The sequence below is a fragment of the Urocitellus parryii genome, chromosome 3 (genome assembly GCF_045843805.1).
Source record: "Urocitellus parryii isolate mUroPar1 chromosome 3, mUroPar1.hap1, whole genome shotgun sequence".
NCBI classification, from domain to species: domain Eukaryota; kingdom Metazoa; phylum Chordata; class Mammalia; order Rodentia; family Sciuridae; genus Urocitellus; species Urocitellus parryii.
This window is the reverse complement of record NC_135533.1, coordinates 194,487,687-194,500,335: the sequence shown is the minus strand read 5'-3', so window position 1 is coordinate 194,500,335 and position 12,649 is coordinate 194,487,687. Positions and strand designations below refer to the sequence as shown.

Below are 12,649 nucleotides of genomic sequence, written 5' to 3'. Positions count from 1 at the left end.
TGTTTAAGAACCAACGTAATCTTTACATCTAAACTTCTTAAATATTAAAATTTTTGCATTTTTTTGGAAAATGAAATCTTTTGTTAGTATTAAGTGAATAAACATTTAAACAGAAGAGATACATTAAGCAGTATTTAGGGAAACAAAAAGCTAGAACCAAGTACATCTTAAAATTTTTTTAAGTAGAGGAAATTACATGAGGGTTTATAGTGCAGCTAATACACTATTCATTTCCGCTGTCATGTATTTAAAAAATAAAACCAATTAAAAAAAACACTATTCATCAATACTTATTGAACACCACTACTTTGGTAAATACAATAGATAGTTCCTTGCTCTCCATGTAATTACAAGTGTGTAGAGTGCCATGAAGAAGTACCAAGTGCCATGGGAATACGTTACAGGAGAGCCTAACCTTATTGAGGGGTAATGGATGCACTAGGATTAACAGATTTCCCTTAAGAGGTGACATCCAGCTGAGACTTAGAAGAATAAGCAATAATTAGCCAGGTGAAATGAGGGATGGAGGTAGTATAAGGGGAAGGATGAGAGAAGCGATCCAGATAGAGGACACTCTACAAAGGAGGGATGGAATAAAGATAGAGGAGTGTGGAGTGTCTCAAGAATCTGGGTATCTGGGTGCCACAGCCACAGGAAGATTTGGGAAGACCTTTGGGGGAGGCTATGACAATCTCTTTGAATAATTTAAAAAATATGCAAATATGAATATAATATCTTCTTTTATATCAGCTTCTTTAGCCACAGTATTTAAAACAAAAGTATATTTTTGATTTAGCAACATTGTACTAATGTAGAATTTAATAAACTAAATCATAAAATAAATAGTAACTGACACTCTTAAATCATCAACTGGGTGAACATCATGGTTAAATAAGTTAGCTGGATGTGGTGGCACATTGCCTGTAATCTTAGTTACTTGGGAGGATGAGGCAGGAGATTCATAAGTTTGAGTCCAAACTTGGCAACTTAGTCAACCCTCAAAATGAAATATAAAAGGGCAATGTAGCTTCAGTGGTAGAATACCCCTGGATTCAATCCACAATAGCACAAAAACAAAACAAAAAGTTTCATTAAATGTCAGTACTGCAATTATTTCATAATGCTTTCTTATAACAGTAATATTCTTATATTTTGCTAGTTAAAACCCTGATGTTGAATGTTGGGATTTGTTAGTACTCTAATGAATCTTTAGAAATTAGAAGCATGTTTTGTTTGAATAGCTGTTCATACAATTTATAAGTACCAAACTGTCATGTGAGATTTTTTTTAGAAACCCAGATAATTAAGAAAACTTATGAGAAGAAGAGAAAGAAGTATCTGTAGTATGTAGAGATGAAGAAATCTAATTTAAATGAACTGCCCTAGAGAGTGAGGTATTTTGTTATTTAGGAATCCCACCAACTTTGTCATTTTCGAAGAGATAAAAAGTGTGAGTACTTCCTTGATCTACACAGAACCCAGGTCCGGTACCAGATATTTATAGATTAGTTTTGAAGGTTCAGTCAACAGTGGAAGGTTTTAAACTTTTGCACCTTCTAGGGGCCTGAAATGGAATAATTAACCAAGCCAATTTTGGCCCCTTTGAAACCCAGCCTAAAGATTGATTAAAACTTCATAGTAGAGACACTTTTAACTAAATCAAATGAGTTGATTTTAAAAAAAATTTTTTTTGTAGGTGTAGATGGAAAGAATGCCTTTATTTGTTTATTTTTACATGGTGCTAAGGATGGAACCCACTGCCTCACACATGCTGGGCAAGCACTCTGCCCCTGAGCTACAGCCTCAGTCCAAATGAGTTAATTTTGTATTTGAAGAATGTCTTTTTTTTTTTTTTTTTAAAACAAACTTCCCTTTATTAGGTAATGAAACTGGGGTACTCCTTCCCAGCCATTTTAGTTTTTTGAATTTTGAGACAAGGTCTTGCTAAGTTTCCCAGGCTGCCCTTAAAATTTGCAGTCCTCTTCCCTCAGACTCCCAGGCAGCTGGGATTACAGACTTGTGCCTGTTTGCCTGGCAGAGTGCCTTTTCATAAAAGTAAATGAGGAAATTAATGTGTTGACTGAGTAATTAATTTGAGTTGTAATTGTCAGTTTAATAGGAATCTTAAGCCAGCCAGTACTTCACTACTTTGTCAATATTATTTTATCTTAATGATTTTTTGGGACAGTTAAAGCTTTTGCAGTTTTTTTTGGGTGGAGGTGGGGGGGTAGAGTGTTGGGAATTGAACCTAGGGGCCCTTTACCACTCATCCACATCCCTAACCCTTTTTATTTTTTGAGACAGGATCTAGCCTATCTAGTCACTGAGATCACAAGTGTGTGCCACCACACCTAGCATCGCATTGTTTTTTAAATGTTCTGTGCCACAGGCTGTGAAGACATAGAATATAATTTTGGAGGCGGGGGGATAGATCTGTGTTTTAACTTTTTGCTTTATGTTATAGAATTTTTACTAAATCCCCTTAGTTTTCCATGTGATTTATTTGCCTTTATTTTGAAAAATGCTTAAATTTTAGTGGTGGACAGCTTTTATCAAAGTAGCATAGGTTGTTAAAATGTCTGAAAAAGCACTTCTTGGGCTCAGATAACTTGAATGACTGTCTTTAGGGTCTGCATCTTTTACTTACTTGCCAAGTAATTCCTTCATATGTTAGAGTTCAAGATCTGATTATCCTAGCAGAGTATTTGTTTTTCCAGATTATGCTTGAGAACACAATATTGTCTACACTATTATAACTTTCCCAGTTGTTTCTACTTTTTTTTAAAAAAAAGATATTAATAAAGTCACCAGTGATAATCTGTAGTTTCCTTTTGCTTTAGCATGCTTTACCTTCAACTTTCTCTTAGTTAACATTTAAATTATATGATTTTGATATTTGAGGAGCAAGTATTGCAAGCACCATCATTGAGTTTGGTGCTTTGTAGCATCTTGTGATGCCAGGAAAATCAAACAGATAAGAAGGGTTGGGGGGACTCTAGAAATAATACCTGTCAATTAAGGATGAAGATTTGCCACTTATAAAAATTATTGTTGGAAGGAGACTAAAATGGAAAAGAAATAGTTATACCAAGGAAGGGAGAGTTTTGTCTATTCCTTGTTCAGATGCCTGATTTGGACTTACACTGGGATGTGCATTACTCTTAATTTTGATTGTTGGATGATGTGAAATTAATGTGAAAATTTAAAATTTTGAAAAGGAGCTCTTCCTTCACACTCTTCCAAAATATAGAACTAATAATTTTTTTACACATTTAAAACAATGTTTATTGAATATCTCATTTTTTAAACAAATATTTATTTTTTAGTTATAGGTGGACACGATATCTTTATTTTACTTTTATGTAGTGCTGAGGATCGAACCCAGAGCCTCATGCATGCTAGGCGAGTGTTCTACCTCTGAGCCACAACCCCAGCCCCTGAATATCTCATTTTTCATTTGGGAGATGCTAGAAGGGCCTGAGGCCCTTCAGCCAGGCTTATTCTGGAGGCAGAAGAAAATGGGGCCCAAACCTGGACCCAGAAAATTCTCTTAAATATATGTTCTTGGCCCAGGCCAAGAACAAGATACTGCTGATTCCTTTCAGAAGTACGTGAGGCTTCAAATCTGCTCAATTAAGATACAAATTCTGCTTCACTTCTCACTAGTGTCAACATGGTCAGGTTAGGCCTTACTTCTCATTTTCAGTATCCATGTCGTACTACACAGGTGCCACATACTAGCCTAGTAGCCACAGAAGGGATTTCAGCTCTGGCATCCTGGGATCATTGCTGCTGAAACACCAAGGAACAGCAGATAGCCTTCTGCTACATGCTGGGCCAGGAACCCAGGAAGTGGTAGTTGTCAGGAACTGGAAAGTCTAAGATGCTCTTCCTTGCAGCTAACAAGGTAGTGTGCCAGTTTTATGATGCCAGTAGAAAACATAAAAACTCCCAGGACATCTTCCTGAAGAGCTGCTGTGGCTGTAAACCCTTCTCCTACTTTGTGGGATCATCCTGCCTTTTGTGTCTTCTTGCTAAGCAGTAAATACTACTTTTATGTGGGTTGAAAGTCTCAGAAGAATGAAACATGGCCCATTGGTGTAATCATTTTGCTTTAGGGATCAATGTGTGATTGATAAAACTAAACTGAACCAAGTTTCTCCCTTAGGCCTCCCTGCTTCCATATCACAAACATGTGAATCTCAGCAATAAGAGGGGAAAGAACTAGTTTGATAATATGCTAGGAAGTGCTGTCTGAGCTGGTGCAACAGTGCACATCTGTAATCTCAGTGACTCAGGGGACTGAGGCAGGAGGGATTGCAAGTTCAAGGTCAGCTTTAGCAATTTAGGGAGGCTCTAAGTAACTTAGTGAGACCCTGTCTCAAAAGAACAGTAAAAAGGACTGGGGATATGGCTCAGTGGTAAAGTGCCTCTGAGTTCAATCCCTGGTACCAATAAAACAAGAAAGGGAAACACTGTCTAGAATGTGGAGCCTCTGTGGTTCATCATCTTGAGAAAATAAACTAACTGAGGCTTTCATAGGGGAGGAAAGATACAAGAACCTTACTCTTTTTCATCTGAATTTTCAACCAGTTTTAGGACTCAGGATATAGCTCAGTGGTATAGTGCTTGCCTAGCACATTTGAGGCTTTGGGTTTGATACCCAGTACTGTGAAGAAAACCAAAGATAAAAATAGTTTTCTCGTTTTCAGTCCTCTCCTTCACTGCCCTCTCACTTCTTATGTGGTATTTGTGTATAGTTCTGGCCTTTTTGGAGCCAGAACTGCAGAAGGATCACTTTTTCTTAAATGTATACCTCCTCTGCAGGCATTGAAAGTAAAATTTTTTCACTTTGTTTAGTCAGTTACTTTTTATATTTCTGCTTTCTTCTATAATATTGTTGCCATTTCCCCCCCTCCTGCCACACAACCTTATTAAAAAATCTCTTTCCTGTTCTCTTCGTTCATCCTGGATTTATGCCCCCTCCTTTTAAAAATAAACTTTATCAAGTTATTGTATTTTAAGTGGGAGCTAGAGTGAATTTAAATTCAGTCCTTCATGAGTTCTGGGAATTGCGCTCAGGGTGTGCTACCTACCACTGAGTTATACCCCCAGCCCCAAATCCTTTGTGTTTTTGAGGATCTTACCTAGACCATTTCTTTCCATGTATTTGGAATTAGTATTGTTTTCTTTTTAAGTGAATGAAATAAAACCATCCAATAGGGTATGTTTTCAGCAGGGTTGAGTAAGTGATTTTTAGTCTTGATCATTGAGGTTTTGTACCAAAAAATGGATATTGAATCTTTCTAGTATAGTCTATCTTCTGTTTCAGACTTCTTGACATAGTTTCTAATAGTGAGGATTGTTTTGTTTTAGTTCTATGATCTTTATAGGTCAGTATATTCCAGACACCTTAGGAACCAAATCTCTGGCATGCCTTTTTAAAAATAATTATTATTATCAGTTTTTGTAGTCAACATTCTGTGATTTTAATTACTGTTTTTTCCTCTCTCTCTTCTCGTTCTTTAATAGAAACATTATTTCCTATCCTGGGAAGAATAGGATTGATAAGACATCTGGGGTATTATTTAAAGAGAACTTCCATTGTTATTCATGTTTGTCTTTACCTATTTTATTTCTATAATTTATTAACCAGAAAACTTAAGTGTTTAAGTTACTTTGTATACAAATCTGATCCTCATTTTCTAACTTCCCTGTTTTAACTCTATTTCAGTTGTGTTTTTCTCTCTCCTTTTTCTCTCTGTCTCTGTTTCTTACAGTGTTGGAGATCAATATCTTTAGTCATACAACACTGCTTACTCTAATCTGGTATTGGAGGTCTGTATTAGTTTGTGATATCTTAGATTTGAATAGTACTGATGGGCATGGTTCACTTAGGAAGTATACAGATGTGGTTAAAATTCTTTCCCTACTTCTTCCAAATTCTCATTAGAGGTCTAAAGGAGATGCTGGTCTAACATACTGTTTGGATGATAGCAATTTACTTTGTGTTTTAGATTGGAATTGGGAATAAATGATTACTTTTAAATGTCTGTTTCCTAATGTTCACTCTTTTTTCCTTTCTTACATAATTAATTTTATGAAAAGGTTTAAATGTGTTTTGATTCCAGAATGGATCTGAATTATACTGAACAAGTTAAAAATTTTTCATGAACTGTGTTTTCTGTTTTCAGGTTCTGTTTTGGATATTATTAAGCACATTGTGGCAAAGGGGGAACACAAAAGTGGAGTCCTGGATGAACCTACCATTGCTACGATCCTTCGAGAAGTATTAGAAGGGTTGGAATACCTGCATAAAAATGGGCAGATTCACAGGTATATAAAAGATGATACTTCAATCTTTTGTATAGATAGCAGTGCTGAATCATGTTATTGAGGCCAGTCTCATTCTTCTACAGAATTACTCATAGCTCTAGTTGTTGTCAAGGCACTTTGTATCAATAGTTTCAGTACATTGTGGTTAGACCTTTAATTATACATCTGGTGAGTATTAAAAAAGTTATAAGTACTTCAATAAAATCAGAAAACATAAAATTAGCAATTTTTTACTGAGAGGCAGTTACTAATAACATTTGGAACATTGTTTTCCATTTTCTTTCATGTGCTTTAAAAGTATCTAAGATAATGATGTGTATATAATTTTGTCTGTTATTTGTTTTGTTTTCTATTTCCAGTATTTTCCCAAATTATGAAAAGTTCTTTGTAAAATAGCACTGTTTTTATTAAAACTTTTTTTCCCTTTCTTTTCAAATAGATAACATAACCTGGTTCTGATACTGCTAAATGAATAGTGATAGCTAAGTGAATAGTGATAGATTCTGGGTACAGGAGTCTTTGAGCACTTTCCCAGGCCCATTATGTGGATTACCATATTGTGCAGGTGGAGTTCTCATTCAATCCTATGGGAATTGGAAGTCTTTTTCCTTAGGCCACTTTTTGGTGCTCTTTGGAGTGTTTGGACACTCTGGGCCTACTGTTGTCCTTTGCTATTTGACAAAAGGCTGGTAGATACTAGGCCTGGTTTGACCTCTGCTCTTGAATTGGAGGGCTGTGAGATGCCAGCTGTGCTACTGATGGTGGTATGGGCCTACCTGCTGCCCTTGGGATAGGGCAGGATGTAAAGTTTTCTGAGTTGGTCTTCATTGGTGACTCTGGTTCTGGAATAGTGGGCTCTCTTACAACTGTGGAGTCCAGGGTGAGGCCTCCTGTTAGTACTTTGCCAGGCTGCCCCTTCACTGCTTCTCTGATCAGAGAAAGCATGCTTGAGCCTTTTTTTGACTTATGCTTGTAGTTCTTAGTTTCAGGGTCCTCAAGTGCCCAGTCTAGGATGTAGAAGATTAAAAGAAAGCTTAGGAAACTTAATGACCTGTTGCTTTTCATGTCCTAAGGCCCTTAAACACTCTGCTCTTCTCTTTTCACTTTTCAGAGTTCTTTTGTGATTGTTGAATTATGTCTGGGAATTTTAGTTGTATTTAAAGAGAAGGAGCAGGGGAAAGTAAATTTATATAATTAAAATTTTTTTTATTTACCTGAATTAATTACACATGACAACAGAATGCACTACAGTTCATTGTACATAAATGGAGCACAGTTTTTCATTTTTCTGGTTATACACGAAGTAGAGTCACACCATTAGTGTAGTCATACATGTGACTAGGGTAATGATGTCCCATCTCATTCCACCATGGTTTCTATCCTCATGCTTCCTCCCTACCCCTCTGCCCAATCCAGAATTCCTCCATTCATCCCATGCCCCTCCCCGCATTATGTATCGGCATCCACTTACCAGAGAAAACATTAAGCCTTTGGTTTTTTGGGATTGGTTTACTTCCCTTAGTATGACATTCTCCAACTCCATCCATTTACCTGCAAATGCCATAATTTTATTCTCTTTTAATGTTGAGTAATATTCTGTTGTGTAAAATTTATATAATTTTTGAGGGGGTTGGAATAAATCCCTAGATTTGGGATGGCACCATTTTAATCTATTTCATTCCTGAGTTAAGATTCTGAGTGTAATATGACAGGTTTTTACATGTTATATGGGCCCATTCTCTGAATATTTTCTATTTATATTGTTATCAACATTGTAATAAACATCTTCCTCTGTGGTTTTTATTTTTTTAAAATCTAACTTTCTATAAAGAGTCAAGGAGTCAAAGGGAAAACATTTTATAAAAAAAAAATTGCCACATCTTTTCAGAAATGTACAGATTTATGCCCCTGTTAGCAGGTTATGTAAACGGTAGAATTCATTGGACCTGTTCTAGCCTTGCCCATTAAAATTTCAGTTTGCTAATTTTGATGAAGGAAGAATGGTATTAACTTTAATATTCTGGATTATTAGTGAATTTAAATATCAATTTGTATGGAATAATTGGTATTTCCTCTTGTGAAATGTTTGCTTCTGACTTTTGCCTGTTTTTCTTTGGGATTTCACTGCTACTTTGATTATTCTGAATTTTTTTATGTGTTCAGAATGGCCTTTTTTTCAGTTTTTGTCTTATTAGTTTGGCTAAAGGATATGCTGTTTGGGTCTTGGTCAACTTGTAGAATATAGGGGCAAGAGGGAATGAGGTTGTCCGATTATGATTAAAATCTGGAAAATAGGATGGGCTGATGGAAAGTCAAGATGGGTTGGTTGATTGGAGATGTACTTACTTCCATACATACACATCATTGAAGTCAAAGAATAGTCATAGTGGAGTGATTGAATGGTTTCCTAGAAAAATAGGAGGTTATGGTTAGAGAGTAGTAATTTTGTACATGACTGCATTTTGATGAAAACAAGATAAAAAACTGAGGAAGGAGATGACTAAGGGGTGGTGGAAGAGGAGGTCTGTAGAGGTGGCATTAGTGAACTGAGAAGGAGTGCATTGCATGATCATCTCTGTGATGGTTGAAGTTTCTTAGAATAATGGCAAGATCATTTGGGCTTAAATAAACAACTGGGAAACTGAATGATGGCAGCAATAAAGACGGTGGATGGCAATGCCTGAAGGGAATTTTTCTTTTTTGTTTTTTTAAAAAATTATTTTTAGTTGTAGATGGACACAATACCTTTATTTTATTTATTTATTTTTATGTGGTGCTGAAGATTCAACCTGGCCTTACACATGCCAGGCAAGGTCTCTACCACTGAGCCACCACCCCATTCTGGGAATTTTTCTTTTAACTGAATGTTTAATACATTTGTGGGATTCAAAGGAACCGAGAAAGGATTAGAATTCTATAATATATAATAGACATTTATGTAAAAGATATTGCCTTTTTTTCCCCCAAGAAGTTTTCCCCTATTTCCTTATCATTTCTGTCTTCCTCAGAGCAAAGAATAGTAATTACTACTTTCATGGATAAGCTGCTCCATTGTGTTGGACAGTAATTATATCTTTATGTTTCACATCATCATTTGTACTATTTCACAGTGAAATTGAACTCCACTCAAAGTAGAGCCTAAAGAAATTAGAACAAATAGTTATCAAATTCATATGAATGAATGCTAAAGGCCTAAGGATTTTTAAGCGCTGGTTTAGTAATAAAATGTCTGCTGGCACAAACCTTATATTTACTCATATTATTAAAACTACAACAATAGAAATGATAGCCATTTTAAGGAAAAAAGAACTCCGGGACAAGGTCATTAAGTAAAATACATTTTAAATATAAATACCATGTATTTCCTGATTAGTGTCAAGTAAATATCTTAATTATCCTGAGTTTATGTCTCAGAGGAAAAAAATCAGAAATAGTTACAAAGAAAGTGCTTTACTTTATATTATCAGATTCATTTTCAAAATAATTGAGATCAAAAAAAATAATAATAATTGAGATCCATTGGAAAAATTGTTTTAGTTTTTCTTTTTATCAAAGATGTATTGGTCATTTTTTTGGTAATCCATTTATGTCTGCATTCTTTGTCTACTTTGCCTTCATTTTTATGATTGGATTCTTTTTAAAAAAATATTAATTTTTTAGTTATAGTTGGACACAATATCTTTATTTATTTATTTTTATGTAGTGTTGGGGATCAAACCCAGGGCCTCGCCTGTGCTAGGCGAATGCTCTACCGCTGAGCCACAACCCCAGCCCGATTGGATTCTTTTTTAAAAAATATTTTTAAAATTGTGGATGAATCTTTATTTTATTTATTAATTTATTTATAGGTGGTGCTGAGAATTGAACCTAGTGCCTCAGACATGCTAGGCAAGCACTCTACCGCTGAGCTCAGCTACGTACAAACCTAGCCCTATGGTTGGATTTTCTAGTCTGTATATGACTAACAAAGGGGAAATTGGAGGGTATATGTATTGCTCCACTAAATTTTTATAGATCTAGAGCAGAATCGGAGTGATGATGTAGAGTATACACTATTATCTCAGGCTTGAACTTCTAAACTGGAGAGTGAGGCTGGCTACAAAGCATGGAGGAAGCCAGAAAAGCAAACCATGTATGGCTAGGTCTCCATGACCATGACCTTGTGGGACCCTGCTGAACAATGGGAAAGTGCTGTGGTAGCTGGGAGGTTAGAACCTATCTCTACCTTGAACACCCAGTCTGCTGCCTGCCTGGGGCTACTCAGGCCCTGCCCACCCACATCCAGAGTCCAAATGGCAATCTGGTTGATATTATATTTATATAAAATAGAAGTATATATAAAATAAAAGGAAGGAAAAGCAAATTGAGGCTCTGATCTTTTTCCTCTCTATCTCTTGGATTGATAATTCTATCTTTAGGCTTAATGAGGTTTAATGATTCTTCTGCCATCTTGAACCTGCTGTTAAACTCTGCTGGTAGATTTTTCATTTCAGAAACCATACTCTTTTTTTTTTTTTTTTTTGATACTGGGGATTGAACTCAGGGGCATTTAACCACTGAGTCACATCCCCAGGTCTATTTTGTTTAGAGGCAAGGGTCTCACTGAGTTGCTTAGTGCTTCTATTTTGCTGAAGCTGGCTTTGAACACATGATCCTCCTGGCTTGGCCTCACGAGCTGCTGGGATTATAGGTATGTGCACCATACCTGGCTCAGTAATCATACTTTTTAATTCCAGAATTTCCTTTGGGCCTTTTTTATTGGTTACTGGGGATTGAACTCAGGCGCACTCAACCACTGAGCCACATCCCCAGCCCTATTTTGTATTTTATTTAGAGACAGGGTCTCACGGAGTTCCTTAGTGCCTCACTGTTACTGAGGCTGGCTTTGAACTCACTATCCTCCTGTCTCAGCCTCCAATGCCGCTGGGATTGCAGGTGTGCGCCACCGTGCCCAGCTCCTTTTGGTTCTATTTAAAATGTTTTTATATCAGCATTAAGAATCTTTGTTGCTTCTTTTTCTTTATATATTTTTTATAGTTTTAGATGGACACAGTACCTTTATTTTATTTGTTTTTATGTAGTGCTGAGGATTGAACCCAGTGCCTCACACATGCCAGCCAAGCACTTTACCACTGAGCCACAACTCCAGCCCCCTTTGTTGCTTCTTTATCTTCTTTTTACTTCTTTAAATGTGGTTTCCTTTGATTCTTTGAACATAATTTATTTATAGTAAATGATTTCAAATCTTTCCTAAATCAATATCTGTGAACACTCAGATAATTTCTGATTGATTACACTTTTTTTTTTTCCCAGAATATGGGCTACACTTTTCATTTATCTTTGCAAATCTCTTGTTTTTCTGTTGGAGAACCTGAAATTTTAGATGCAATTTTGTAGAAACTCTGGATTCTGATTTGTTTTTTCTCTGAAGGCTAGTATTCTAATTTTTTTTCAACCCCCCTTCATTAACTTGCCTGGGACAAATCTGTGAAATTTGTTCTCCCCTTTGGTAGGTAGTCATTGATGTGATTTCTCTGCTTAAGTTTTTTTTTTTGTGATTGTTTAAATTCTTTTTATTTTAAAGTCTGGTTTCCTAGGAGTTACCCTATGTCCCTCTGAGTACTCAGCCAGTGAATAACTAGTGATTATGCTTATATATCAGGAGCCACTAAGGCTTTGCTTTATCAGAATCCTTCTATGAATTTAAAAATGAGCATTTTCAAAGTTCTGTTTTCCAGTTTACCTGGATTTCAGTTTGAACCAAGCATTTTATTGTGGGGGGTAGGGGGGTTGTATCGGGGATTGAACTCAGGGGCACTTGACCACTGAGCCACATCCCCAGCCCTGTTTTGTTTTTTATTTAGAGACAAGGTCTTACTGAGTTGCTTAGCATCTCACTTTTGCTGAGCTGGCTTTGAACTTGAGATTTTCCCATCCCAGCCTCCTGAACCGCTGGGATTACAGTGTGTGCCACCGTGCCCAACCCTGAACCAGGCCTTTTTAAGTCTTCTGTGTTCTTGTGTGTATTCTCAAGGTTGGCCAGAAGTGTTTGACTAGCAAAGGCCTCTTTGTCTCTGTTGTGCATGTGTGTGTCTTCAGCCAGGATATTTTTATCTCAGTCTGGACTGAAATTACAGGCTATAGAGGCACTCTTGATCCTTTCTTGTTGGCTAGTCTTGAAAAAGTCATTTCTACTCAAGTCATTTCTACTCACAGTGTCACTGGGTGTAGGTGTTGTCCACCATTTGTAATCAAGAGAGCGCTTCAACTCTGACAGAAGAGCTGCCAGTCATCAAGTTTCGTCTACCTTAGA

The 12,649-nt window shown here is 36.4% G+C and overlaps 1 protein-coding gene across 3 annotated transcripts in view; it reads left to right on the top strand.

The window, feature by feature from the left end:
* Positions 1 to 12,649, top strand: part of Oxsr1 (oxidative stress responsive kinase 1) — a 97,493-nt gene that overhangs the window by 31,320 nt on the left and 53,524 nt on the right. For all 3 annotated transcript variants that reach the window (XM_026405793.2, XM_026405802.2, XM_026405810.2), the window contains one exon: positions 6,195 to 6,336. In XM_026405793.2, coding sequence (XP_026261578.1) covers positions 6,195 to 6,336 — 142 coding nt within the window. The remainder of the gene's footprint in view (positions 1 to 6,194; positions 6,337 to 12,649) is intronic.